Source organism: Capsella rubella, unplaced genomic scaffold (assembly GCF_000375325.1).
Source record: "Capsella rubella cultivar Monte Gargano unplaced genomic scaffold, Caprub1_0 scaffold_3, whole genome shotgun sequence".
NCBI lineage: Eukaryota > Viridiplantae > Streptophyta > Magnoliopsida > Brassicales > Brassicaceae > Capsella > Capsella rubella.
Window position 1 is genome coordinate 106,170 of NW_006238921.1, and position 25,285 is coordinate 131,454.

The window sequence follows — 25,285 nt, forward strand, 5'->3', positions numbered from 1 at the left end:
TATATATTTTTAGAACCAATTATTTTTTTTATAGCAAAAATAGATCCTGAAATGTTTAGATATTCCTAGAATAATTGAGAAACCCGCCATAAATAGGTTTAATAGAATTCAGGTGTATATCTATATTAACATTTTTGAAGTAGTTTTTGGAAAATAACTTTTTATTTTGTATTATTTGCATAATAAATCTTTGCCATTTAAATAAATAACAAAATTTTAAGATAAAATTTGTAATTAAATTACACCAGAATCACAAAATTAGAAACTAATATTTATTACACTTATTACATTTAACAAAATTTTCTAAAATGTCTCCCTAATAAATTGAATATCTCTCCAATATCTTTATATGATCTTATTTGTTTAAAAATTTAAATTATTACATAAAACATAAGTATAATAAAAATACAAATTTTTTTTCCGCATATGTAGTAATTTGAAAATTTTAAAACGGACGTATATTACTCAATCGATAAAAGAAAAAACATATATGTATAACGTCTCATATCGAGTAGAAAATTTTAGACATGATTTGGAACCGTTATAAATATGACTAATATGATCAAATTGTGGTTTCTAAACAAGACATGAAAGAATCTGGATATGGCTTGCAAGTATAAAAAAAACCAGAGGATATGGCCTTAATGAAGTCAATCCAGGTGTTTTAATCAGAACTCTCAATCAAAATCCTACATATATACCACCAAAAAGACTCCTTTTTAAAATAGAGGATATTCAAGATAAAAAAGATAGATCCCACAAATTTTGCATGAAAATTACAAATCAGTTGTCACGGCCACATGTCTTTGTTTGGTAAAGCACAGCTATGTACTCTTCATCTCTATACGTGTTCCATATATATATATATATATATATATTTATGTGTGTGTGTTTTTGTTTTTTTTTTTTTACTCGGAGCCAAGTCAGTCCAACCTATCCACACTCTTCCTGCCCCTCTCAATCTGATGGGACTGGTCTACGCTCTTCCGAGTCTTTTCATGGCAGTCAACGCTCCTCCTCGAGCGATCAAGATGATCAAAAGAGATCTTGAGCTTGCTGCTACTCTTCTTCCACTGACTCTTTGGCGCCTTCTCTCTCTCCCTACGCTCTGTGCTCTGCCTCGGCTTCACCCTCCTGTCCATACTTTTCCTCGGTTCATCTCTCACCCTCTCTGTTTGGTCGCTGCTGCTCATCCTCGGACAGGGTAATCTCTCTACCGTCGTGATGAATTTCTTAAGGTGTCTGATGTATTCAGGGTAGTGTTCAAGATCACAGTGGTTCCCTCCTTTCACCCAAAGCGGCTCGTACTTGTCTTTGCAGAGTTCCCATAGCTGTTTCCCATGAGAGCAATCCACTACTTCATCAGAAGTTCCCTGCACATACAAATACATATATGTAGAACCCCCCCAAGAATGCAAAAGACTCTAATGTATCTATATTTGAAACCTATAGCTAACTTACATGAATGATAAGAACCGGGCAATCGACATATGGGATTTTGTCGATATTCTGCAGAAAACATCAACGAAAATCGGAATTCAGAAAGGATTCAATGGAAGAAATGAAAAGTGTTAAAAGGGGGGGTCTTGCCTTGTAGATGTCAAACCAGTAGGTTTTCTTAACGGCGTACATAACTCTTAAACCGGAGAGAATGGGGCTGTGAAGGACGACGGCTCTCAAGTGAGGCAACCGGGAAGCAAGGTCTAATGTTGGTCCGCTGCCTACAGATTGTCCGTAGAGGATGACATCTTCCTGCTTAGAGCCGAAGGTTTCTTCAAGACACTTATAAACAGCTTCGATATCAGCATAGGTGTTATGCTCACTCGGCTTCGATCAAGAAACAAAGAGTTTGGGGGTTTAAGTTAGTCCTAAAAAAACTCAAAAAGGGATCATCATCACATGATCAAATATATGATTGATGAGCTAAAAGACAAACCTTTCCAGTAGATTGTCCATACCCGGAGTAGTCGTATCTGCAAACATCACAGTTGAAATATAACCAATAATATATCAAAAGAAAGACTGAATGATACGAAGCAGATCTCTTACCCTAAACTTCACTCAAAATCCCCTTTTTTTTTTTTTTTTAATAGCATTGGATTGCGATTGTATACAGAAACAAGCTAAGCTAAAAATCTTATTACAGCAGCTTAAAACAAGAAATCAGAATCAGATTGACGAAAACCTAGAAAGAAAACAAAACCGCATCGTAAAGACAGGGGAAGAAGGCATTAATTAGTTTAAAAAAAAAAAAAGCAGAGTGTAAGAAGAAGAAGAAGTTGAAGGGAAGGGGAGGGGGAAATTAGAGAAAGAAAGATACCCCATGAGATTAACCTTGAGATGGATGCTAAGCTCGATGAAGAGCTCATACATCTGCCCCAGATCGGCGGCGTTGCCATGGGAGTAGAGGAGCGTGGAGGTAGCCATCGGGTGCCTCACGTACATAGCCACGACCTCCGTGCCTCTCCGGGTCGGGAGCTTTACGATTTCTACGTTTTCGCGGTGGGGGAAAGGGGTGAGAAGCAACAGTCCGGTGAGCTCGTCGGTAACCACCTTGTAAGACGGGGGACTCGGAGGGAAGAAGGCGAACTTAGCCGCCACCGATGACGTCACACCTCCCATCTCCTTACTTCCTCCTCACTCTCGCTTTCTAGTTGCTACTACACAGCTTGCATTTTATTTGGGGTTTTTTGAGCTTCTGGATTTTGAGATTGAAGCTTTTCTCCTTGGGAACAGAGGCAGAGAGAGAGAAAGAAAGAGACTTGTAGTACTGTAGTAGTAAAAGCAATTGACAAAGTGGCTTTCTTTTTTTTTTTTAATCTCTTCAGAGTTGAGACTACACTTCACTAGTAATTAAGTAGTAGTACTAGTTTTACTACTTTCTTCTTCTTTGTTTCTTTTCATAACAATAAATTACATTATTAACGCTAAAATAAGCAAAATAGTTTACTTTTTGACTTATATTAATGTGACCACTACAGTTTCTCAATCTGGTTTGGTTTACGTATATCTCTTTAGCATAAAAATATCTTTACTTTGCTTTAGAAAAAAAAATAATCACCTCAAAGTAAATAAATGTATACAGTATACGAAAAAATATTGCTATGAAAGTTTGAAAATTAATGAATATAATAGACAGACCCCGGAGTGTTTGGAAACTCTGATAATTTAGATATATTGAATCATAAAATATCTAATTTGAAAAGCACTATGTATGTATGTAATTGTAATGTACCTAAACTAATTTCCATTGATGATGTAAATATAATATAGCTAGCAGATATGTGAAAACTGAACGAAGACTATACCCCTAATCTATGTATCAAAAGTCAAGTCGAAGTGGACACATCATTCAACTTAGCTTCTTCCATCTTCTTTTCTTTTTAACTCTAAGAAAAAAAGGTTTTAGCTGTTTGATGAATAATTTACAAAAAGTAAAAATCTATAGTAATAGACTCACAACACAAAAGTGTTTTCCTGAGACAGAACGAGAGGTGACAATCGCATGTGGGATAATATGATACGGTTGGTAATTTAGATTAAAACCCCGTCCCATACGCGCGTTGTGATTAGACATATGCGATCTACTACTGAGTGCTGACATTTACTTAACTTTTTTTTTGCCTTAGATTTAGCTTTAGAGACATCCATCAAGCTATAAGACGTAGACACCACCTTGTGATAGATACCAAACACACATGAAAGTACCCAAAGGAAGGATGTTACGGAGATTTTGTGTGTATTTAATTAATAAGAACACAAAACGTAACTATCCCCAAAGAGTAATTTAAAATATCGCGTGTAATAATAGTAAAACAATTCATCCTTTATCAGGAGTTAAAATAAAACTATACAATATTATTTGAAGATGGACCACACATGAAGATGATGATGATATCGACCATCAAAACATTATATTGACGACGACAAGAGGGGCACATATTGAAATGCTATAATTCGATGGACAAGATAATGATATATCAACAACTAACACATATGTATAAACATTTATGAGAAGATAAGCCCAGAAATGACACATTGATAATATCATTAAAAAAAATGATACATATAAGACTATTGTATATACATGTGACGGTAATAGTGAAACTTTCAAAACCCTTGAAGGAATAAATTTAAAGAAAGTATATTATTAATGTTGGTGTTCCCCTTAATTCATGGGGGTCCATTAAAATAAATAAAGTGGAATTTTAGAAACATTATGATAAGCAAAACAATTTTTTTTTTTTTTTTAAACTGTTGTGGTGGGTCTTCACTCACCCATCTTTGTGACTGATTCAAAATTGTTGTTTTTATTACGAACAAAATCATATATATAAAAATTTAAGAAAATAAATTGTTTATTATTGAAAATTATTAGGAATACTTCAATCGGACATGTCCACAAAGGCCAAACAACACACATGGACCGACTAATTCTCATACAGAGTGACATTGAAATTCAGAAATTATTATGGATAAAGTATTTTGATTATGAAAAAAAAAGGAAGAAGCTGGAAGAGGCTCATTCATCATCGCAGCGTTTTTTTAGAAGTTATAGTTCTCGTCTTCGTGGAGCTTTTCGTCGTGACAACAAGCGAAGCTCATGTACTTCTCCATCGGACGCTGGCACTCGAAGCAATTCATCTTCTCTGGAATCCGACCGCTCCGAGCAGTGATGTGGAAATCAAAGTGGCCACAAGGTTTTCCTGTTTCCCGGAGGACCTCATCGTGGTGGTGGTCGTACATTGCTTTGGTGTAGCCTTTCGTCGGAACATGGGTTTTCCAGGTCCTGTCGTAAACTGTCATAGTCCTCTCTATGGCACCGTGAACGATCATTATTATTTCAGGTCCTTTGCTCAGCAGTGCCCATCCTCCTAGCTTGTCGTAGCTCAGTATCTTCTTGATTCCTTGCATCACCTATATTTGTTTTCCCCAAAAGGAATCAGTATATTCATTAGCCAAATTATAGAACCCTAGCTAGCTAGTAGTAGTCTGTATAAGTTTTCTTGCCTCGTCATGATCATCGGCTTTACCGAGTTGAATCTTGGAGTACAACATGCTCTCGAGCCTAGTCCAGAAGAACCACATCAAGGGGGGTTCAGCCCAGCTGTGGCTCAGATTTTCAGACCTGATGACTTCACCGATACGCCTGATCTGTTCCCTGTGGCTATGGTTTCGTTTTCCGACATAAGCCATCTCCAGCTTCACGTTGGAATCTTTCGCCGTTGCTTTGGCCGCCATTGTGAATCTCCTTATCCAGTCCAAGTCATCTCCTCCGTACAAGAAAATGTAATTATCCGGGTTTATCTGTAATGGTCACAATCATTCATGCGTTGATCTTTAATGATTAGGTCAAACCCAGCCTGCTTTGCTCTGTTCCCAATATATATGTGCAGAGACCAATCACATAGAAGAAAAAACAAGCTAAAAAAATTACCCAGTTGAAAATAACAGAGTCGATGCCATCGATGATGAGGTTAAGCGAGAAAGTCTCTTTCCTCCATAGCTCTTCCTCACGAGACTTGGTGAAAGGGAAAGCTTCAGTTCCCCAAATCCAGATCATGTGAAGCGCATTGAGACTAGCCTCATTGCCTTGTGGATCAATCACCACAAGTATCGGCTTGTTCATGAAATGCCATCTCCCTCTCACAAACTCCACCACGTGTCTCTCTATCAGCTGTGGGCTATCCACTGTGTACCTGGCCACCACACACACACACAAAAAGAGGCACCCTTCAATTCTTGCTTCTCACGGCATCTTTCAAAAATTACATGTGTTTTGAATGTGTTAGGATACCATGGCATATCTTGTCGGAGAGCCTCAAATTTCTTCTGCAGGTTGGGAGACCTTTCATAATCTTCGATAGGATCGACGATTGGGACCCAGACAACCTCGTACGGCATATGACTCTTACCGTCGACTCCGACCAAGTTCCTCCTTGACTCTGTGTAGATTTGCTCGAAAATCGATAGCTCGTCTAGTAGTATGTTGAGATCAGAGATGAGCAGCAACACTGTCTTCCTCCTCAACACATCCAAGTGTACCTGCAACATTCCGTATATTTTAGATCAGAGATTACGTACTCAGCTGAACACTTTACATTGATGATGAACCTTGACAATATATATCCAACACAGAAACCTTTCTCTTGGTCATCCCATCTTGCAATGGAGTGATGTGGGATTTGGGGTGAATCAAGGCCGTGAGAATCTTCATGTTATCAATGTGAGTGGTGTCGAATAGAGAATGCAACACTTTTAAGGACTCTGAGCTCCTCTGCTTCTCTGCAAAATGCATTCTTTGTCAGTAAGGAAACAGAGCGATGAATAGCTCATGAATGGGAGGGAACCAAACCTATGTGACGGTAACAAAGCCTCAAGGTCTCAGAGAGATGATCGTGAATGTTCTTAAGCTTGTTAGCTAACATCGATGTTTCCCATAAGTCCATTTGAGTGTTCATCATCCTGATATATAATTTTTTTTAGCGTTAGCGGTTGATCAGAAATACAATAACAAAATGGATAAAACGAAGTTAAATGTCATACTCGTGTCCCATGGCAGTGATCATGTTGATCTGAGAAATACAAGCCACGACGCTTCTTATGGTCCAGTACACAGCAATTGGGATTGTAGAGAGGATTTTCGACAACTGAGGAACGTCTGGTGTAATGTACCGATCAGGTAACTCGCTAAGTTCCACTACACATGCCGTGACGCTCTTCATCTCTCGGATGAGATCGTTGAGACCTTGGGACACAGACTCGAGAGTCACTCTGTTCTGCACAGGGACGAGCTTGAGCATAGCTAGGGACTTAGCAAGCTGGTTCTTTGAGTAGAACTGGACAAGAAGCCAGAACTCTCCGTAGTTCAACGCAAACGCCGCTAGAGTCAGGACGAGTTTGCCGTCCCAGTGGAAGCTCGAGAGGTGCTCGAACACAGACATTGTGATCTCGTGCGCGTCTGACCCCGTCAGAGATTTGTAAGCTATCTGAAAATTAATAAAGAGCACCACGTAAACATTGGGTTGCTTATGTTCCAAGTTAGGTTGGGAAATAGGTTGCTGGTGGTACGTGTACAACAATCTTTAGAGAGTGCGATTTATACCATCATATCATATGTATGATTCATTAACCGCGATGAGTGATCCATATATCTATAGGGAAACGTCTTAGTCAAACTGAAAATATTTTAGAATAACCTATGGATTCCATATACATAAGTGAATCTGAACCAACTAAACCATATTTAGCCCGAACGAAAACCTAGTAATTAACTTGGTATATTATTCTGGTGAACCAAAGAAAAGAACTCTTAAACAGAGATCATCTTGAAATGAAAAGTAAAAAAGCAAGTAGCTATACCTCGCAGGCAACGCGATCAATAGCATAGGAGACACTATCTAGAACGCTCATCATGCTCGACTGCATCAGTTTATCCTCAGTGGGCAATGGAAGCATCTGCAAAATCAAAGCGAGAACATAAAGCGGTAAAGGGAACAAGATCTTAAGTACAAGTTAAGAAGGAATGTATTGAATGTGTGTAGTAAGAAAACTAACGGAGGCGTTGGTGTCTTCAGAGTCAAGAGTGGCACGATCGAGAATATCCTCAACGAGAGAGAGAAGGCCACGCACTTGGACTTCGCGAGCATCTGGGGAGTGAGTTTGTTGGATCAGTTTCAGCATCATGTTTTCGTCTGATGACATGGCCAGTCCCGTCGCCGGTATCATGTCCGTGGAATGGTTTTTACCGGTCGAACTGTTGTGACCCGCAAGTTGCTGAGCGTGCTGGGACTTGATAAGCGACTCCATTCTTTCTTCTGTTGGTGCAGGTGAAAGAGTTGGAAAGAAGAAGCAGCTTTTATATATTGGTTTGTAATGTTGTTGTGCCTATGCCTGAGGTTAGCCTTAAATAATCGTTTTTTCCCCCTTCTTTGGAAATTGAGAATCCACTTCTTTGCTTCTGCAACAATTAAAATAAATGTACAAGAATATATCTACTAATAAAATAAATCTTGTTTCTTTCTTTCTTTTTTTTTTGCTTTTCTTTTTGTTTGGCTTATTACAGAAGAATGGTTCTTATGAGATATATAGTTCATATCCACGTGAATGTCGATACTACATTTAAGTTTTTAATTAAGCCTCAAACTGTGAATTATATATAGACCTAGCAACTTTTACAGGAATGTATGTATGTAGAAATATTAAAAACTAGGATAATTAAACTAGTCATATGTATAGATCGTTTACATTTTATAATTGAGAGTAAAACTCTTGCATGCATATAAAAATCATTGACTTTGAATATTAACTACAGATGATTTTAAATTCATTGCCAACTAGCTAGAAATGTAGATCCTAAAAAAAGAAAATTCAAAGTTGAAAATACGAGAAAACTCTTCAAACCATCATTAATGGTGAGATCTTAAGCTAAAATTTTGCAAAATCTTATATAAAAAATATTTTTTTGCAAAATCTTAACTTAAGATCCCACCATCAATGATGCCCTCCATTCTCTCTCCAACATCACTTGAACGAACACTAGTAAAATTTAATCTATTAATTAGCCTCTAGAGTTTATATTGTGTTGACGTATACGGCTTCATCAAACCCAATCTTTCTAGTTCTACACCAGTTTAAAAATCAAATATATATTTCATGTTGATCTATGTGTACATGGATATATTGTAATGATATCAATAATCTCATGTTTTTTGTGTGATCAAATTAGAGTTCAGACTATAGGCTATACGTATTTTTTTTTTTTATGTGAATTTCATGACTTAAATGTTATATCTTAACCAACACATTGATGATCACTGGACAACCATTTTTTATAAAAGACATTTTGTTTGCTACTTTGCTTTTATTCCTATGTTACTTCACCTCAAACCATAGAATTTATGGCTTCTGTCATTTACTTTTAGTTACTTTATATATGATAAGATGTCTCTGAAAATAGCATCAAGAGTGAAGTGAACAAAAGGGTGTGAGGTTAAGATTCTTTGCTCTCTTTTGGGTAAAACTAAGTAAATTTCTTATGTATACAATGATATTATCTTAGGATAAGGCTAAAAAAAGCAAAACTATGAGTAACCAAAGGATATATATGTGTATCTAAAAGTAACATCGTTATTCTATAGTATATACTCTGGTGTTTATTCTCCGCAAGACTTTTGTTTTTCGTTAATTTTAGCATTAACTACTTTTTTAGTTTGGATTATATTTGTTGTTTCCATCAGAAAATACTTAGTATGAGAACTTCTTCTAAATCAAATACAATGTATGCAAATATTCGGAAAGTACTGATGTTTTGGAACAATTTTTTTAATTAACCCACTAATTGCTAGGAATGAAGGATTTATCGTTTAAGCGTTGTAATATAATGCCCCTAAATATTATGTGATTTGGACTCTAAAACCTTGCACATATCTCATATGTAATCTATTTATTGAAGATATATAATATGTCTGAAAAAAATAAATATGAAGTTGTAACTAATATTGCGGACTTCTTATAATGTAATAAGCGGATAATGTCTAAATTAGTTTAGGCTCAAAAGTCAAAAGACTGTTCATCTTTTTTTTTTTTAATTGATCCTCTTTATTACTTTGCGTATTTAACCCTTTACTTAGTGAGCATTAAAAAAAGGAAGAAGAGTCAGTTACTTTGGTAGTTTACGAAAGTTTATTATTAGAAAGTTTATTACTGGCAAGTGCTCAAGGAATCGACAAAGAAGCATTACTCAACCAGTTCATTGTTTTAGAAGCTTCCCATACATAAAATTTTATTATTTTTGAAATCTTAAACACACAAATTTTATTACAAAGACTCTGCAACGAAGCAGCAGCAAGCAAGAAATGATATGAAAAAAAGAGAGAAATTACAACAAGGGGAAAAAAAGAAAAGACACAAACTGGAACGAGTAGTTGATCTGGCTTGCGAATCAACTACTAATTATTATTTTTGGGATCGCTCACTCAAGGCAGCATTGGTACAAGTAATACTTTTCCATGGTCCTACGGCACTCGGTGCACTCGACCTCATTGGGTATAATCCCAGAAGTCTCAGGGAGCATGAACCTCGTGCAGTGATGTGGTGGGAGACGCATTAAAAGATGGTCATTGAGTGCTGGCAAGAAACCCTTTGTGGGAATGTTCACTTCCCATTCGTCGAACTCAGCCAAACCCTTGGAAAACAAGTTCCCTTTGGCTCTAACCATCAAGTCTGAAGCTTTACTCACCAGTCCCCATCCATCTCCTTCTCCTCCGTAACCTAACATTGCAACGACTTCTTGCAGTACATGGTCCTTCTCCTCTTCTTTCAATCCATCTTTAAACCCTTCCCTCCCCTTGGCTCCGCGCGCTTTCAGCATCCTTTGCTTCGATTCCCACATGCTCTCGATCCTAGTCCAGAAGAACCAGATCTGGAACAAGTCCGGCAACGTATGGCTCAGGTTTTCATCCCTGATTGTGTTGATGATAGGCTGGATTCCATTCTTAGGGTTTCTTTTCCCGACATAAACCATCTCCAGTTGAATGTTTGCGGCCCTTGCTACATTGCGCCAGAGACTCGTGAAATTCTTTATCCATTGCAGATCTTCCCCTCCGTAGAGACATATGAATTTTCCATCAAGAAGCTGATATAAAAACATCACAAAAAGGAACATTTGATATTTTGAGGTTACGTGTAAATCAAGAAACAGAAAATTTTACAAGTATCAATCAAGAAGACCTGGTTTAAGGAATGAGGATCAGTGCCATCAATCAAGAACTCAAGATTCCAGTCCTGTTCGCTCCATAGATCACGTTCCCTTGCGGTCGTGAAAGGGTGCGCAAAGGGTTGCCAAATCCAGACCATAGGGAAAGCGTTGGTCGACATAACTTGACCTTTGGGATCAAGTGCAACGAGTATAGGCCTGTTCTTGAACCCCCACCATTTCCTCACGAACGTCATCGCCGCTCGTCTTAGTTTCCGAGGCTCTCCAAGAACATACCACCTCATGTTCATATGAAGTGCCTCGAACTTGGCATCGTCAGCTTCTGTCCAGAAATCTTGAACTGGAACCCACAGAATCTCGAACGATTGCTGCCATGCTTCTGTGTAGAGAGATTCCAAGATGTAGAGCTCTTTTTCGATATTTTCAAGGTCTGATACCAGAAGCAGCACGTGCTTTTGGGTGAGCACGTTGATCCCGACCTGGTTAATGTTGAAAACAGATGAGACACTGACAAAAGAAGGCATAAAACAGAGGAAGAGATTTGAGGAAGTCTTACGCGTCTCTTAGAAACACCAGCTCCGTGGTAAAGAAAATCAATGGGTCTGAGAAGACGAAGCAGAGGAGGAACAACGTCTACGTGAATGATAGTAGTGAACGTCTGAATGAGTTCTTGATATTCTTCTTCGATTATGCTTTCCTCTGTAACAGAGCAAAAACAGAGCTTGAGAACAGAGAAACGAAGAGAGAGAGAGAGAGAGAGAGAGAGAGAGAGAGAGAGAGAGAGAGAGAGAGAGAGAGAGAGAGAGAGAGAGAGAGAGAGAGGTTAAAACGAAGTTGTATTGCATAGAAATCTCACCGATGGATAATTTGCTCTTCTGAAGTTGTTCTAACAAGTAAGCATTGATCTTCCTAAGCCTTTCGCTGTTCTCATGTATCTCTGAAACTTCCATAAAAGACATGTTTTGACTGAAAAGCCAGATGAGAAGGTGTTAAGAAGTTATTTACTTGAAGAATGAAGAATGACCGGAAAGAAAGCAAAACAACTCACTCCTGCATGAAACCGCTCGCGCCACTGATGTGAGAAGCACATATCAAAACGCAGCGAACGATCCAATAAACCGCAGTGGGGACATGGTCGGTAAACGCGGTTGTGATGTGGTTTGGTGGGAGTTGATAGATCTGGATGATGGTAGTGGTGAGATCAACCATGTCTTGCATCAGAATTCGGGTCTTTTCTAGACGCTGGTGCAGAGTGTTCTGCCTAGAGAAGATGCTAGGGAGCTGTTTGATGAGAGCCAGAGATTTAGTGAGCTGATTTGTTGCGTGTGTCTCCGCGAGGAGGAGAAAAACACCGTATTTCACGGCCAAAGCAGCTAGGACAAGGACTAGCTTTGCATCCCAACGGTATTTAGAGACCAGAGACAGAACCGAAAACGTTGTCGTATTGCGACTGTCTAAATGAAGCCCTGATGTCATCATTCCGTGAGACTCACCGCCATGGAGACACTTGCAGTCAATCTGTGCCAGAGACATTGACATTTAGAAACTGAGTTAAATGTTAGAACAAGAAAGCTTTATATATACCTCGCAAGAGATTTGATCGATGAGATCTGCGAAAGTTTCAAAGGAGGTATGATCAGTGTAGTCCTTGAACACGAGTGACGGCTGCAGAAGTTTGAGTAGAATCAGAGCTTGTAAAAATCAGTATTCCGAAATGGAGATTAATTGTTGAACAAGTAACTTCACCTTAGGAGCAGAGGAGTCCATGGATGGGACATGAGACTTGAAGATGTCATCAACAACGGAGAGAAGTGTTTTGACATCAAAGAAGATCATGTCTGGAGTATGAGTTTTCAAGACTCTGTCAGCCATGGCTCGGTCATCAGAAAGTGAAAACATGGGTCTGCCATTTTTGTGGAAAGCTTGTTTCTTTCCGGGTCCAAATCTTCCACCGAGTGAATTGTGTCCCAATGATCTTGGATTCAAAGAATGTCTGCTATTAGCATCAAGGACATTCTCAGATGGATGAGGATGATGTGCAGTCTTAGGGACGATGGAACCGAGCTTATCGGTCTCGTGATCCATCACCTTACCATATTCCGCAGGAGCAGCAACATGGTGATCATTTGTTTGATCAGCAAAGGGGTTGTCTTCGTGATTTTTCGGGACAACGGGACGCCTCTCACCTGAGCTTTCAGGTAGCTTCTGCTCGGCAGATCTTGGGATAAGAGAGACCCTTTTGAGAGGGTCGGCCGCTGGGAGGGCTTTCGAGTTCAACTGAAAGCGTTGAGCCATATTGGCAAGAAGGTGAGAAATATAGGTTTGTGAAGGATTCTGATGTGCTGTGGTGACTGATTGTGGTTAATATGTGTGTGTGTGGGTGTATATATATAGGTGTAAAAGGTTAGAAAAAAAATATAAAGTGGCAACTTTGAATCAACTTCTTTGCTTCGCCTTTGGTTCAATATATATTTGTTTTGTGTCTTTTACACTTCCCATAGACAATATGTCCCTAATCCATATTTCAGTGATTTTGATAATAATAAGAATTTCTGGGTCATCTGATCATTATATGTTTGTTGATAATATAAAGTATGTTTTGGTTACGTGTTCCGACTCGTGAGTCTAATACATGGGCAAGAAACAGTTTCCCTATTTTTTTTAAACTATCTAAAACTTTTTTTTTGTCAAACATAAACCAAATTTAATATATATGCAATACGTAGCTACTTATAATTAAGAAGCCTAACATGATTAACGTGTCCATAGTATATGATTGGATTTTGTTTTTATATATAGTAGGACTTCCTTTAATTAGTAATGTTATGGGAGTATATATAAAAGATATAAATCGTAACATATACTAAATATATTAAGCAATTGGTGTCGTGATACTCGTTGAAAAGGGACAAGGGCTACCTTGCTTGGATATTGTCCATGAATCTACTAACAAAACGAATATAACACACAAAACATATGCTAATCAAAGAATTTTATCTTTCATATTCTTTCTTTCGATTATTTCTTTTGTATCAAAGGTTCTTCCAAGTTGATTGGGTTGCTTAAATTCCTGTAATTACACTATATTAAAATTTGCATTGTAAGTTTCTCCAGCTGGGCTTGCATATATAGTACACCAAGCTCATCTTATTAAATAATAACCACTGCTTAATTATTCCTATACACTTTTTTTGTTTGCACTGATAATAATAGGAGAAGAAAAAGCAGAACCATGTAACACGTTTCAGGACTCTTACTCATACAGTGGTTTGAAATTCTTGTAAGCAATGACAGCGTTGAAAGGGTTGGGAGTAGAAGCAAAACCAATAAAACCCATAAGCCAAGTGAAAAGCGAAGTCTGAGCAGATCCAGGAGGAGGTTGCTGTTGGCGGATGATCTCTGGCTGAGTGAACCCTTCAATAGACTGAAAATACTGAACCACCAATTGGACCCGACTGTATTCGCTTCCATCTCGCCAAACCCTAATCGCTTTCTCATAAAACATCCGATTGCTGAAACTCACTATCAACAGACCTCCCGGTTTCAACACTCTATACACTTGTGCAAACACCTGCCCATTTTTAAACAGCTGTACTCAATAACTGTCGGTTAAAGCGAAAACCGAACAAAACACGTACCTGTTCGGGATGTTGTAGGTATTGAACACCGACAGAACATAAAACAGCGTCGAAATACTTGTCTTCGAACTCGAATATCTGATCTTCGTTAAGATCCTTGACGAAGAAGTAATCGAGTCTAGGGTTTCTCGCAAGCTCCTGCGCATTTAGACCATGCCCCACTACTTTCTCGTACTTGACTTCTTCTGGTAGATGGCTAACCCATGAGCTCATCAGGTCTAGTACAACCGAACCGGGTCTCAACCGGTTTCTGTATAGTTCGGTTAAGGAGGATATGAACCCGTCGTCCACGTGGTTCACGAACCGTGGGTATGAATAGAATTCACGGTCAGGATCGGCGTTTAGTTTGGTCCGACCTTCGTTGTTGAGTACTAACCTTCGGATCTTACCGGCCGATGATGGTGGTCGAGGATCGGTTTCATTGGTTTGGTTCGATATGTTGGAGATTCTTGGTCGGAGGATTCTGGATTTCAATCGGATTGGAGATTGTTGGAGGTTGAATCCAAGAGAATCCATAAAAGTTTCTCTCCAAAAACAACAATAAAATAAACTTTAGCTTTTATCAAACTTCGCAGAAGCTAAGAATCGTTTGCAGAAAAGTGACAAATCTTTTTTTCTTAATAAAACGAATGGATAATTCATGAGTGGTGATTGTTTCTGCCTATTTCCTTCAATTTATTCAGTTTGCTTTTGAGCCCAACTTAATGCTAATGGGCCTCTATTGGGCAATTTAACTATCCATTCGTTTCATCTTTTCTTGGTTATTCAGAAGAAACCAAATCTATCTATTAGAGATTTTAGGGGAAACCAAACAACTAGCGCCTAATTGCCCTTTCCGGGTTGTATACGTATAACAAATTTTATAATAAGCAACTTTGGTTCATTCTAATCCAAGAAATCCCACATACGGTAAGCCATATATAGATACATAATTCTTACAGTCCATTCAAAGAACATTAAAAGAAGTCACAAAAGAATTTTATAAGAACAAAGACAAGTTTCGGAAATTTAATCAAAGAACAAACGAACACTTTTTTCAATTCTTTTTACAGTAAGATATGAAATCTCTATGAGAAATGTGTCTGAACTGTCAATGGTGTGTTGTCAGTAGAGCTTAATTCTGGTCTGGATCGGCGCACGACAAATAGGACACATTTTAAGATCTGGTCCGCATTCACAACAGGTCTGATGGCCACAACCAAACGCCATGTTTTTCGGGTTGCTCAAGCATATCGGACATAGCTGTTCAAAGGACATTTTAACAAACGAATTTTTAAGTTCCAAACATTTTCCTACACATAACACATTTAAAACAAGATTCCAAGTTTCTACTAAAATTACCTGGCTATCGTCTGCACCACTGCTAATTGGATAAGTAGGTACACTCGGTTCAAAACTTGGTATCCGGGAATTAAAGAATGATGATCCACTCTGCACCGGTGGCGGAAGTGGGATTCTCTCTGGGATACTCCCATTTCTTCCCCTGCAAACATGTAAGGGCAAGATGTAGTTGAGAGTTTTTGATAACAATATATAGCGATTTTCAGGGTTTTTAAAGGGTCCTTACCCTAAAAGGTTAAGCTCTATCGTCGCTTTGTACTGTATAGGAATCTCCATGAGAGCAGAGAGCGCAAATTCTGTCTCCTTCCGAGACTGCTCTTTGTTCTTTGACATGATCTCCGTGAAGTTCACAAACTAGAAACAGAGCTTACATATCAGATAATTGTTTTGAAACTGAAGAAAATAAGCAAAATCTTTAATGCCATGATATGAAAAAAGAAGCTTACCTGAAAGTTATCAAAAGCTCGGGCAGGTATGTTGTCATCAAATTCCTGCATCATGTCCCATGGTCCGTCCCCGACCCCGATTAAGACTATTGACAAAGGAAGCGCACTGTAATAGAGAGGGAGAAATTGATCACATAACAACACAAAGAAAAGAATCACAGTCAAAAGATTGAATTATTCTTACCTTGCTTTCACAATTGCGTCAACTGTCTTCTGTTCTTGTGGACTTAGCTTCCCGTGTTCAGTATCAACACTTCTTGTAACCTGAAAGGACAAAGTGTGAATATCCCTAGACACAAAATCAGAAGATCATACCACAATTTAGGCATTCAAAATATCAACCAGTACCTGGCCATCAGCTATAATCACCAACACATGATATTGGCCACTACTTTGCTCAACCACTGTCATCGCCATTTCAATGATGGGGGCAAAAGAGGTTGGTCCTGAAACACAACATTCCATGGCAAAAAGAAAACATGGTTTAAGTGCTCAACGTGAGGAGATACAGAACGCTAGTGCAGACCAAAAGAGGATAACAAACCTGCGAGCTTAAGCTGAGGCACAATTTCTCTATACCGAGCCAATACTTCCTCAAATCCATTACAGAATCTACCCTCTGGATAGAAACTAAAGACGTCTTGATCATGAGTTGATGCTGCAAAGAGATGAGAGCAAATGTTGATATACATCATCTAGAAAATCTGAGAGACATTAAAAAAAGAGAGAGAAAAAGAATGAGTGGTAACCATCTCCAAAGCCATAACAAGGAATTAAGTTATCTTCGTCAAAGGCGGCTAAGGTTCTGCCAACAATGGTAATAGCTTGTTCGTATGGATTAGGGGTATTGCTCAAGTGATGCAAGTTTTTCTTATTGAAAGAGTTGGCCCCTGCAAGAGAAGCAATTTAGTTAGGCTTTCTTTCTTTCATTACTGGGGACACTGAAAGAAGAATTGTAACCAACCTGTCCACTCATTGCTCTTGGTAAAATCAATACCAACGATAAGATTAGAAGATTCAAGACCAGCACGCCCTAGAGCCTCGGACACCTGGAAACAATTCAGATTTTTCAGGCTAACCATTTGTTTGAGGGAAATAAGGATAGATATCCAACAGTATACTTAAGCTCTATACATTGTGAAGAAAACAGAGAGAGAGAGAGAGGAGTACCTGATCTAAAGAGGAGTAATTATCGGATATTTTGGAATACCTCCGATCAAACTTCTTCCTATCAGGAGGAATCTGTGAAGGAGGAATCTGTGAAGGAGGATGATAAGGCTGTGAAGGAGGATATCCCTCTTGACTATAGGGGTAGGGCTGCTGATAATGATGGCCAAAACTGGGAGCAGGAGCTGGAGAAGGAGAAGGAGAAGGAGCAGGAGCGGGAGAAAAAGTGGGGGGAGGAGGATAGTTGTAGCTACCAGGGCCAGATTGAGTATAGCTCTGATGAGAAGCCCATGACGATGAAGATGGAGATGGAGACTCTTCTTTGGAATTCCCTCCTCCCATCAGACTTTATCAATGAAAGGGCTCAAAAGGCGACCTGCATATTGCATAATAATAGAAAAAAAGATTCGGATGTTTAGAATCAGCTTTATCTCCACTCTCTGTTTTTTTGGGACAAGAGAAAAAGGGAATCGCAACAACAACAACAACAGAAACAGAATCGATGCAACATGCAACAACAAAATACCTATGGGATTTTGATTATTTGGTCGATAAAGAAAACTTGAAACTTGGCTTGTGGTTTCCTTAAAGCTTAAGGGCAATTATAAAGTTGAAAAATTTGACGATAGTAAGTAACGAAATGAAACAGGTGTAATGAGGCGGCGGCTCCCTCTCCTAATATTTTTAGTCTTAGTTCTCGTAAGAGAGCAGATGAAGAAGAAGAAGAAGAAGAAGAAGAAATCAATCACGTTACTTGCAAACACCGACGTGAGCCGTTACGTTTGATTTTATTTTGCCTTATTCCTTGAAACTATTAAGACAACTACTAGAAGATAACAACAACAACAACAGTTAACAACAAATGGTAGCTTTTAGGTCATTAATATAGATATAGAAGTCAAAACAAAATCTGAGGCGTTTTAGTTTATAATTACTACTTAGTAGATTTTATTCCCAAATTAAATCAATCAAATTAGGCAAACACACACATACAAGAACAAAGATGTTTTTACTGTCTCTATATATATAAATATTAAAGATTATTGAAAGAAATAAAAGAAAAGAATCCAAACCTATTTTTATATGAGAGAGAGAGAGAGAGAAGTCGAGGAAGAAGAAGAAGATGCAGAGAGAGAGAGAGAGTGATTCTTCTTCTTTTGTTTGGGTTGGCAACAAAGGGAGGGATCTTCGATGGCGGATTCAATGAATCTCCCCCCGATTTTTTCTTTTTTTTTGGGTTCAGAAAGTAGCAATCTTCTTCTGAGTTCTTCTCTCTCTCTGTTTTTTGGATTAATGTTTCACTTTCACGTTTCAATCATATGATATCAGTCCCAGCAACAACAAAAAAAAAAAGAAAAAAAAAGGTGAGATGAGTTGGATTTGTTTTCGGTTCCTTTTCCTTTTATAAAAAGCGATAAAATCATTAAATCCAAATCACAATTTAATTTTAAAAAAACAAACTCTATCATTTTATGTCTTATCCCATTAATCCCATCCAGGAGGAAACAAACTTTTGTTTTATTCATTCATCCTTATCATATCATTTGATTTGGCCCACCAAGTCAAAAGGTCCAGACCCATTTTCCTTTAGAAACAAAAAAAACCCCCTCTATTAATAACATTTACATCTTCAATATAATAAAAAGACTTGCAACATATTTCCATATATCTGTTTACTAGTACTAGTACATGCAAAGATCTTGAAAAATAAACCCCAAACAACTAGGAAGAAAGGAAAAGACGTACAAGGAACAAACACGAAAACGTGCAAGCCAAAGCCAAAACCATAACAAAAAATATAAGTATTAAGGAAAAAAAGAAACTTGATTATGCTGTGAGCAGAGCTCATCATGAAAACCTCTTGAGACAATAAAGATGTTTGATTTCCCTGTAAAGTGCATGTGGGACTTTCTTTCTCTACTCGTGTGTAAAAGACTCGATCAAGGCTTTTACAAGGTCTCTATCTCGGAATCATTCAAACACGACCTGGCTATTTTTACCTCCTGCATCGTAAATCCTGATTTCCTGCATTCCTCTTCCAAAAGCTTTACTTGAGACGGACCTTCAGGGCAGAAAACCACCACTGCTCCTCCACTTCCTGTGAACTTCGAAGCTGCCCCAACCCTCCTTGCTACTTCCACCATCTCTATGTTCATTCCTCCTAAGCATTCGTCCCCAAACATCCGCCTATCAGGAAAAAGACATCACTACATGTTTCCTCTCCTCTCTCTCTGTTTAACCATTATGTGTGTGCATTGGAGTTTAATTTTTTGATTCACGAATTATAATTACCTTCGAATGTCAAAGTTACGGTTCATGAGTTCCACCAGTTTGGAATGGTCTTTGTTGAGCAATGCAATTCGACCTTCTTCTGCTAGATTTCCAACTTCTTTCATTGATGAGATTATAAACTCATCACCTTCTAACCATCTTTGCCGAACCTTACTATGTACCTGCACTAGAAAACAATGCTAATATTTACACAGAGCAATGCCCGAAATATCAATTAGCATTTTGAGGAAAATTCACTCTTTTCAATCAATCATGGAAGCATTAACAGTACCTTCCCTGAGTCGCTAGGATTCTCAGCATAGATGAGATGCAAAGGAGGGAGGAGACTGATATCCATAGGAGAATAAATCCCATGTCCCAGTTTATCCATGTGCTCCTTACTAAAATCCTGCAAAGTGAAGATGATAAAGTCAGTTAATGAAACTGATGTGGATGTTTAAAATATATACAAGGTAAAAGATGGTGCGACTGACCATGTGAACAAGACCACCGTACACTTGAGCTACCCTGTCTTGAAGACCAGCAACAATACCAAGCTCTTTCTCTGCACTGAGAACAAGGTTAGGGCGAACTTGAACTTTGATCAAATGCCTGACATTGTAGAAGTCGAGAAGGCAGTTAAGGGCAGCGGAAACGATAGCACTAGAACCCGAAAGCCCTGTCTGGAACATCAAAAGAAACAAATTTTTAGAGAGAAAAGAAAAGAAAAGAAAAGAAAAGAAAGGGGGAGTTACTTTGCACAAGGCGAGGGTGTACATATATACCTGCCTAGGGATATTGGTATCATAAGAAAGGGAGAAGTTTCCTTGATGAAGCTGAATGGCGTTATCTTTGCAATAGTTAGAGAATATCTTACAAATGGCCATAAGCAACCTTACACCACCGTAGTAGCCTTCATTTTGCAAACGATCCAGCTAAGGAACAAAAAACAAAAAGAAAAAAGCCAAAATACAATCTCACAAGTAAGTAAGAACCATGAAGCCTGATGTTTCAGAATCTAGTGCTGAAAATACCCAAAAATCACAGTAATATAATGATAGGAAGAATCCAAGAAAAAAAACTAAAAAGACCATTATTGAGAAGGGATCGGGAAGGAGCATACATAATATACAGAGCAGATCCGAGAGAGGAAAATAGAAAGAAAAAAAGGAACGTACGAGATGGTGGAGAGAGGAGAAGCGGACGTGATCGTGGAACGGGTGAGGGTTGATGAGGAGATGGCGAGAAGGCTGGAGCTTGACGGAGGCCCAGAAGTTAGCGATAGTGAAGGAGATGGTACGGCCGAAGTAAACATCGCTGGGGTTACCGAGGAACCCGATCCGAGCGAAGGAACGGTGCTCGATCGCCGCCGTAGGCTCAACCTGGTCCTCCTCCGTGGTTTTAGGATCCATCACCTTCCCGTCCCGTGCGCTGTCTTTTTTTTTTGTCTTTTGATAACTCTGACTTTCCTTTTTTTATTAAATTTTAATTTTATATTTGTATAAAAATAACGACTCGACCGGTGGGGGTGGGACCACGAAGGAAGTACGCTACGCTGACCATCGCCTGACACTGACCCCTTCTCTCACGATCTTAGTTCAGAGATAGAGTTTACAGGTGGTGGTCCGTCCCTTACCTTTGACAACATTGAAACCCGGTCGGTCCCCTTTTCTTCTTTTATTTATTTATTTATTAATGATAGATGATCAGAAAATCTTTCTTTCTTCTCTTCTTTTAGTTTACCTCTGTAGGCCTAACCACTTCCACTATTGGGCCGTTCTTCAAGGTTGTGAACTTGTGATGTCAAGTTACAACATTTATTAATGTTTCGTTCACAGCTTTTATTTTTTTTATTTTCAGAAAGACCAATTTAAGTTGGACGCCCCACTACCAGTAATAAGATGCCCGAGTCGAGTCGTGCGTCGTGTAGTCTGTCAACAATGATATGATTGTAACGTCAATTACTTTAATAAATCAAAGATCCAAATTAAGAGCCTATATACACAATCATCTCTACCATTATATATATAGACTAGACAGTTTTTTAAATTCTGTTCTTTCCTAACCGGTGATAAACCGGTCTGGTTCTTATAAAGAGAAACAAGCTACACACGAATCCCATAACCGACAGAAAACCCCAAAACAAAAACGTTACGAAATAGCATTTACTTCCTACGCAAACTACCGACTCTGTTAACACACTTTTCTTCCCTATCCTGCTCGCATTCGTGTCATATACTGTCCCAGCCATGTACCCATAGAAGAGCGATCCTATTGGAATGTTTGTGATCAGGATGTTCTGGTTGACACCCACACTGTTGCGTCCAAAGAGGTCCGAAGTTATGGAAACTGCTGCCGCAAACACAAACCCCGAGCTTAATCCGATTAGCCCTGTAGCCACTTCTAACAGCGCTGTCTGGTTGGTCTTTGGTGAATACGCCAGGATGAAGAAGGCTATAGGTGTTGGCATTAGCGATATCGTGAACCATCCTGTCCTTGTCAAGTAGTCTAGTTTCTTGCGTGTGAAGTCAGGTGCAGATGATAGCAATCTTCCGAGAAAGGAGAAAGCAGAGAAGAGCGTGACTAAGGATTTAGCTTTCGAGCTGCTTTGTCCTAGAGACTGAGCGATCTGTCCTAAGTTGTTGCTATAAACAAGACCGATCGTGCCGCCGCAGAAATAAGCTACGTAGTATAGCCAAAACTCAAAACTACGAACCAGAAATCCGAGAGAATGTTCATCCCCTAGTCTCACTTTACCACACCCCTCCTCCGCATTGCTCGTCCGATGATCCAAGGTCACGTTGTTGAGGATCTTGGGCTCCTCTATGTCAACCACTGCATAGCCAGAGCTGCCAAGGGACTGGAGAGCGCGGTGAACATAGTCCAGAAACGGTACGCATAACGGGAAAAGGAGAAGGAAAATGGCCCCGAGGAAATGCCAACGAGGCGATGAAGCTAAGTAGGTGCCTGAGGAAGGCAAGAGAAGGTAAAAGCATGTGATCAAGGCGAAGACATTAAAGACGATAAAGACTCGGACTTCGTCATGGGTTCGGCAGCTGGGATCGGAATCATGAGGGTCGGTAAGGACCGGCCAAAGGGCTAAAACAGAGACGATGAGAGGGATGAGAGAGTTAAGGAGAAGGTAGATGTCAGAGCTCGCCGATGATTTGCCACTAATTGCTTCATGGCCAAGCGTGTACAACGCAGCACTGATACCGTTGAAACTGACGACGAGAGACAAGGCGAGCGAGTGGTTCGCTTCGAAATGACGAACGCAGAGGATGAAGCAGACGGTGTTGAACCAGCAGATGCTCAATCCGGCGAAGGAGCAGCAAACAAGAACGAGAGAGTAAGGGAGATCGATGACATCGGCGATGGATAACCACTGGACGCCGTAACCGAGGAGTCCCATAGCGGCGGCAGCGAAAAGCACGGCGGAGACAGGGAAATACGCAATGGCGAAACCAGAGGACCAGCCCAATGCTTTGCCGAGGTCAGAAGCAACGGCCATGTAATTAAGGCGCGATTGAGAAACCCCCATGGACGACTTCATGTCGGAAGAGTAGGCAGAGAAATCGAAGTTAGTACCGGTGAAGGCTTGAATCCAGATAGCAGCGACCAAAACCGTCCATCTACGCCACCATTGGAGCATAGAAGTGGCTCGTGGCATGGTTGGTTCCTCCCCCGCCGTCATTATCGTCTTTGGGGGTTTCATCGTGAAGCCGTCTCATTATCATCAGACAGACTTACCTACTTTTGCAGATTTTCTTTTTGTTTTCCTTGTTTTAACGCTCTGTTTACTTTAGATAGAATTCCTTTTACTATTTTCAATTCTCAAAAGTTTTAAAAAGGAAATTATTTGAAGCCGTAAGATGAGAGCGCTTCGACGAGATCTAACGGATGAAACCTTTATTTGGGATCAACTAATATGGAAACTAAAATGTAATAAGGGGACGTTGAGTACCGTAAAATGGTAATTATAGCTTTGAGAATAATAATTATTGGAGAAGCCTAAAAAGCACCAAACGGCTATAATTGGGGTGAGGGGTTACAATTATCCTGTGACTGAGAGAGAGAGAGAGAGAGAGAGAGAGAGAGAGAGAGAGAGAGAGAGATAACATGGATCGATATATATGAAGACCGTAATTTTTCCGACTTGGTTGATCCACCATTGATTCTCCTCCTCCCTGACTTGTCTCTCTTTGTTTTTCATAAGCTTTTCTTTTTTGGATTCTTCAACTTTCTCTGGGACGCAACAACTCTCAAGGTCCAATGATCATGTCCGATGGTTATTCTGGTTCTAAGAAGACGGATACTATCTGCGACCATGTTTGTGGACAGGTGACTCTTTCCTCGGTTTTGGTTATTTCCTCTCATCGGCTTTCATTTTAACGACCCGACTTTGTAAAACTTGCATTTTTTAGGTTTTATTTTCTCTCTTTTTTTCTTTTTACAGGACGGTTCTCGAGCAAGCAAGTTCATGTCAAGGCTTCCATGTGTTCTTAAACGATTCGACTTTAAAACATTTCTGTTTCTCTTCGCTCTCCTCCCAATCTCTATCTTCGGCATCTACTTACATGGTCAGAAGATCACATATTTCCTGAGACCTCTCTGGGAATCACCTCCCAAACCTTTTAACATCCTTCCGCATTACTACCACCACAACACCTCCATGGATATGCTCTGCAATCTCCATGGCTGGAAACTCCGTGAATCTCCACGAAGAGTCTTTGATGCTGTCTTGTTCAGTAACGAGATCGATATGCTCACCATCCGCTGGAAGGAGTTACACCCTTACATTACTCAGTTTGTGCTTCTCGAATCTAACTCTACTTTTACCGGACTCTCAAAACCATTGGCTTTCGCAGACAACCGGGAGAAGAATTTCAAATTCGTCGAGCCAAGCCTGACTTACGGGCACGTTGGAGGAAGGTTCAGGAAAGGCGAAAACCCCTTTGTGGAAGAATCATTCCAAAGGCTTGCACTGGATCAATTGATCAAACTCGCAGGTATAAAAGAAGATGATCTTCTGATAATGTCGGATGTCGATGAGATCCCAAGCGGCCATACCATAAACCTGCTTAGATGGTGTGACGGATTCCCGCCAATTCTTCATCTTCAGTTGAGAAACTACCTCTACTCATATGAGTACTATGTCGATAGCAAAAGCTGGAGAGCTTCAGTTCATCTCTACAAGCCTGGGAAAACTCGGTACGCTCATTTCCGCCAAAGCAACAATCTTTTGACAGATTCAGGTTGGCACTGCAGTTTCTGTTTCAGACACATCAATGATTTTGTGTTCAAGATGAAAGCTTATAGCCATACCGACCGGGTTAGATTTTTGCATTACCTCAACCCGAGACGAATCCAAGACGTGATCTGCAAAGGAACTGATCTTTTCGATATGCTTCCTGAAGAACACACGTTTAGGGAGATTATTGGGAAACTAGGTCCGATTCCACGGTCTTATTCAGCAGTTCACCTCCCTGGATACTTGATTCAGAATGCTGATAGCTACAAATACTTATTACCTGGGAACTGCAAACGAGATTCTAGCTGATAAATAAGGACCTCTACTTATCACATATCAGACCTCTATGTCTTTACTCTTTAGGTAGTCTTAAAACGGCTTAAAGCTTTTGTTCTCTCTCTTTATCATCTCTGTATATACGAGTACACGACTTACAGTCTCAAGAATTTTTGTA

General features: G+C 39.4%; 8 protein-coding genes across 9 annotated transcripts; 1 reads left to right on the forward strand and 7 right to left on the reverse strand.

The window, feature by feature from the left end:
* Window positions 1–679: 679 nt before the first annotated feature.
* Window positions 680–2,832, reverse strand: LOC17890854 (protein ABHD17C). Its single transcript, XM_006297946.2, has 5 exons — window positions 2,321–2,832; window positions 1,937–1,973; window positions 1,591–1,827; window positions 1,462–1,509; window positions 680–1,373 (listed from the first exon to the last, which is right to left on the reverse strand). The coding sequence occupies exons 1-5, from the start codon at window positions 2,620–2,622 to the stop codon at window positions 924–926; spliced, it is 1,074 nt and encodes a 357-aa protein (XP_006298008.1). The 5' UTR covers window positions 2,623–2,832; the 3' UTR covers window positions 680–923.
* A 1,508-nt stretch (window positions 2,833–4,340) lies between these two features.
* LOC17891859 (protein SIEVE ELEMENT OCCLUSION B) lies at window positions 4,341–7,858 on the reverse strand. Its single transcript, XM_023787011.1, has 9 exons — window positions 7,558–7,858; window positions 7,363–7,458; window positions 6,547–6,989; window positions 6,356–6,465; window positions 6,143–6,285; window positions 5,798–6,045; window positions 5,438–5,699; window positions 5,011–5,307; window positions 4,341–4,917 (listed from the first exon to the last, which is right to left on the reverse strand). Exons 1-9 carry the CDS (start codon window positions 7,807–7,809, stop codon window positions 4,546–4,548), a joined length of 2,223 nt encoding a protein of 740 aa, XP_023642779.1. The 5' UTR covers window positions 7,810–7,858; the 3' UTR covers window positions 4,341–4,545.
* Window positions 7,859–9,754: 1,896 nt separating this feature from the next.
* On the reverse strand, window positions 9,755–13,056 carry LOC111831378 (protein SIEVE ELEMENT OCCLUSION A). The gene is made up of 7 exons (XM_023785306.1): window positions 12,464–13,056; window positions 12,302–12,382; window positions 11,766–12,235; window positions 11,574–11,683; window positions 11,274–11,416; window positions 10,732–11,196; window positions 9,755–10,636 (listed from the first exon to the last, which is right to left on the reverse strand). The coding sequence occupies exons 1-7, from the start codon at window positions 13,010–13,012 to the stop codon at window positions 9,974–9,976; spliced, it is 2,481 nt and encodes an 826-aa protein (XP_023641074.1). The 5' UTR covers window positions 13,013–13,056; the 3' UTR covers window positions 9,755–9,973.
* Window positions 11,508–25,277, forward strand: LOC17891165. Its single transcript, XM_006299051.2, has 3 exons — window positions 11,508–11,539; window positions 23,651–23,921; window positions 24,037–25,277. Exons 2-3 carry the CDS (start codon window positions 23,853–23,855, stop codon window positions 25,138–25,140), a joined length of 1,173 nt encoding a protein of 390 aa, XP_006299113.2. The 5' UTR covers window positions 11,508–11,539; window positions 23,651–23,852; the 3' UTR covers window positions 25,141–25,277.
* On the reverse strand, window positions 13,845–14,982 carry LOC17891419. The gene is made up of 2 exons (XM_006298233.2): window positions 14,356–14,982; window positions 13,845–14,288 (listed from the first exon to the last, which is right to left on the reverse strand). The coding sequence occupies exons 1-2, from the start codon at window positions 14,869–14,871 to the stop codon at window positions 13,971–13,973; spliced, it is 834 nt and encodes a 277-aa protein (XP_006298295.1). The 5' UTR covers window positions 14,872–14,982; the 3' UTR covers window positions 13,845–13,970.
* On the reverse strand, window positions 15,219–18,663 carry LOC17893293 (E3 ubiquitin-protein ligase RGLG1). Of its 2 annotated transcripts, none has more exons than XM_023785308.1 (11): window positions 18,383–18,663; window positions 17,313–17,685; window positions 17,107–17,191; window positions 16,892–17,032; window positions 16,687–16,800; window positions 16,491–16,588; window positions 16,327–16,406; window positions 16,143–16,248; window positions 15,923–16,050; window positions 15,697–15,838; window positions 15,219–15,597 (listed from the first exon to the last, which is right to left on the reverse strand). In XM_023785308.1, exons 2-11 carry the CDS (start codon window positions 17,649–17,651, stop codon window positions 15,460–15,462), a joined length of 1,371 nt encoding a protein of 456 aa, XP_023641076.1. In that variant the 5' UTR covers window positions 17,652–17,685; window positions 18,383–18,663; the 3' UTR covers window positions 15,219–15,459. The 2 variants fall into 2 exon arrangements, with proteins under 2 accessions (XP_023641076.1, XP_023641075.1); XM_023785307.1 differs by lacking the exon at window positions 18,383–18,663 and adding an exon at window positions 17,836–18,101.
* On the reverse strand, window positions 18,939–21,249 carry LOC17891687 (glucuronokinase 1). Its single transcript, XM_006297841.2, has 6 exons — window positions 20,759–21,249; window positions 20,366–20,515; window positions 20,075–20,263; window positions 19,873–19,989; window positions 19,602–19,762; window positions 18,939–19,496 (listed from the first exon to the last, which is right to left on the reverse strand). Exons 1-6 carry the CDS (start codon window positions 20,990–20,992, stop codon window positions 19,259–19,261), a joined length of 1,089 nt encoding a protein of 362 aa, XP_006297903.2. The 5' UTR covers window positions 20,993–21,249; the 3' UTR covers window positions 18,939–19,258.
* Window positions 21,625–23,303, reverse strand: LOC17890743 (protein NUCLEAR FUSION DEFECTIVE 4). Its single transcript, XM_006299863.2, has one exon. It carries the CDS (start codon window positions 23,293–23,295, stop codon window positions 21,625–21,627), a length of 1,671 nt encoding a protein of 556 aa, XP_006299925.2. The 5' UTR covers window positions 23,296–23,303.
* Window positions 25,278–25,285: the final 8 nt, after the last annotated feature.

Excerpts from the sequence above, each read along its gene's own strand:
- LOC17891165 (XM_006299051.2), top strand. The coding sequence starts at position 23,853 with ATGATCATGTCCGATGGTTATTCTGGTTCTAAGAAGACGGATACTATC. Across the intron at positions 23,922-24,036 it reads GCGACCATGTTTGTGGACAG|GACGGTTCTCGAGCAAGCAA; the intron begins GTGACTCTTTCC and ends TTCTTTTTACAG.
- LOC17890854 (XM_006297946.2), bottom strand. The coding sequence starts at position 2,622 with ATGGGAGGTGTGACGTCATCGGTGGCGGCTAAGTTCGCCTTCTTCCCT. Across the intron at positions 1,974-2,320 it reads CTCAAGGTTAATCTCATGGG|ATACGACTACTCCGGGTATG; the intron begins GTATCTTTCTTT and ends TGATGTTTGCAG. Across the intron at positions 1,374-1,461 it reads GCCCGGTTCTTATCATTCAT|GGAACTTCTGATGAAGTAGT; the intron begins GTAAGTTAGCTA and ends TTGTATGTGCAG.
- LOC17891419 (XM_006298233.2), bottom strand. The coding sequence starts at position 14,871 with ATGGATTCTCTTGGATTCAACCTCCAACAATCTCCAATCCGATTGAAA. Across the intron at positions 14,289-14,355 it reads ACCTACAACATCCCGAACAG|GTGTTTGCACAAGTGTATAG; the intron begins GTACGTGTTTTG and ends AAAAATGGGCAG.
- LOC17891859 (XM_023787011.1), bottom strand. The coding sequence starts at position 7,809 with ATGGAGTCGCTTATCAAGTCCCAGCACGCTCAGCAACTTGCGGGTCAC. Across the intron at positions 6,466-6,546 it reads ATCACTGCCATGGGACACGA|GATGATGAACACTCAAATGG; the intron begins GTATGACATTTA and ends ATTATATATCAG. Across the intron at positions 6,046-6,142 it reads ATGGGATGACCAAGAGAAAG|GTACACTTGGATGTGTTGAG; the intron begins GTTTCTGTGTTG and ends GGAATGTTGCAG.
- LOC17891687 (XM_006297841.2), bottom strand. The coding sequence starts at position 20,992 with ATGGATCCTAAAACCACGGAGGAGGACCAGGTTGAGCCTACGGCGGCG. Across the intron at positions 19,763-19,872 it reads ATCCTAGCGACTCAGGGAAG|GTACATAGTAAGGTTCGGCA; the intron begins GTACTGTTAATG and ends TTTCTAGTGCAG. Across the intron at positions 19,497-19,601 it reads CGTAACTTTGACATTCGAAG|GCGGATGTTTGGGGACGAAT; the intron begins GTAATTATAATT and ends TTTTCCTGATAG.
- LOC17890743 (XM_006299863.2), bottom strand. The coding sequence starts at position 23,295 with ATGAAACCCCCAAAGACGATAATGACGGCGGGGGAGGAACCAACCATG.
- LOC17893293 (XM_023785308.1), bottom strand. The coding sequence starts at position 17,651 with ATGGGAGGAGGGAATTCCAAAGAAGAGTCTCCATCTCCATCTTCATCG. Across the intron at positions 16,249-16,326 it reads GACGCAATTGTGAAAGCAAG|TGCGCTTCCTTTGTCAATAG; the intron begins GTAAGAATAATT and ends TCTCTATTACAG. Across the intron at positions 15,598-15,696 it reads GTGGTGCAGACGATAGCCAG|CTATGTCCGATATGCTTGAG; the intron begins GTAATTTTAGTA and ends TCCTTTGAACAG.
- LOC111831378 (XM_023785306.1), bottom strand. The coding sequence starts at position 13,012 with ATGGCTCAACGCTTTCAGTTGAACTCGAAAGCCCTCCCAGCGGCCGAC. Across the intron at positions 12,236-12,301 it reads TCGATCAAATCTCTTGCGAG|ATTGACTGCAAGTGTCTCCA; the intron begins GTATATATAAAG and ends TCTCTGGCACAG. Across the intron at positions 11,684-11,765 it reads GCGAGCGGTTTCATGCAGGA|TCAAAACATGTCTTTTATGG; the intron begins GTGAGTTGTTTT and ends CTGGCTTTTCAG.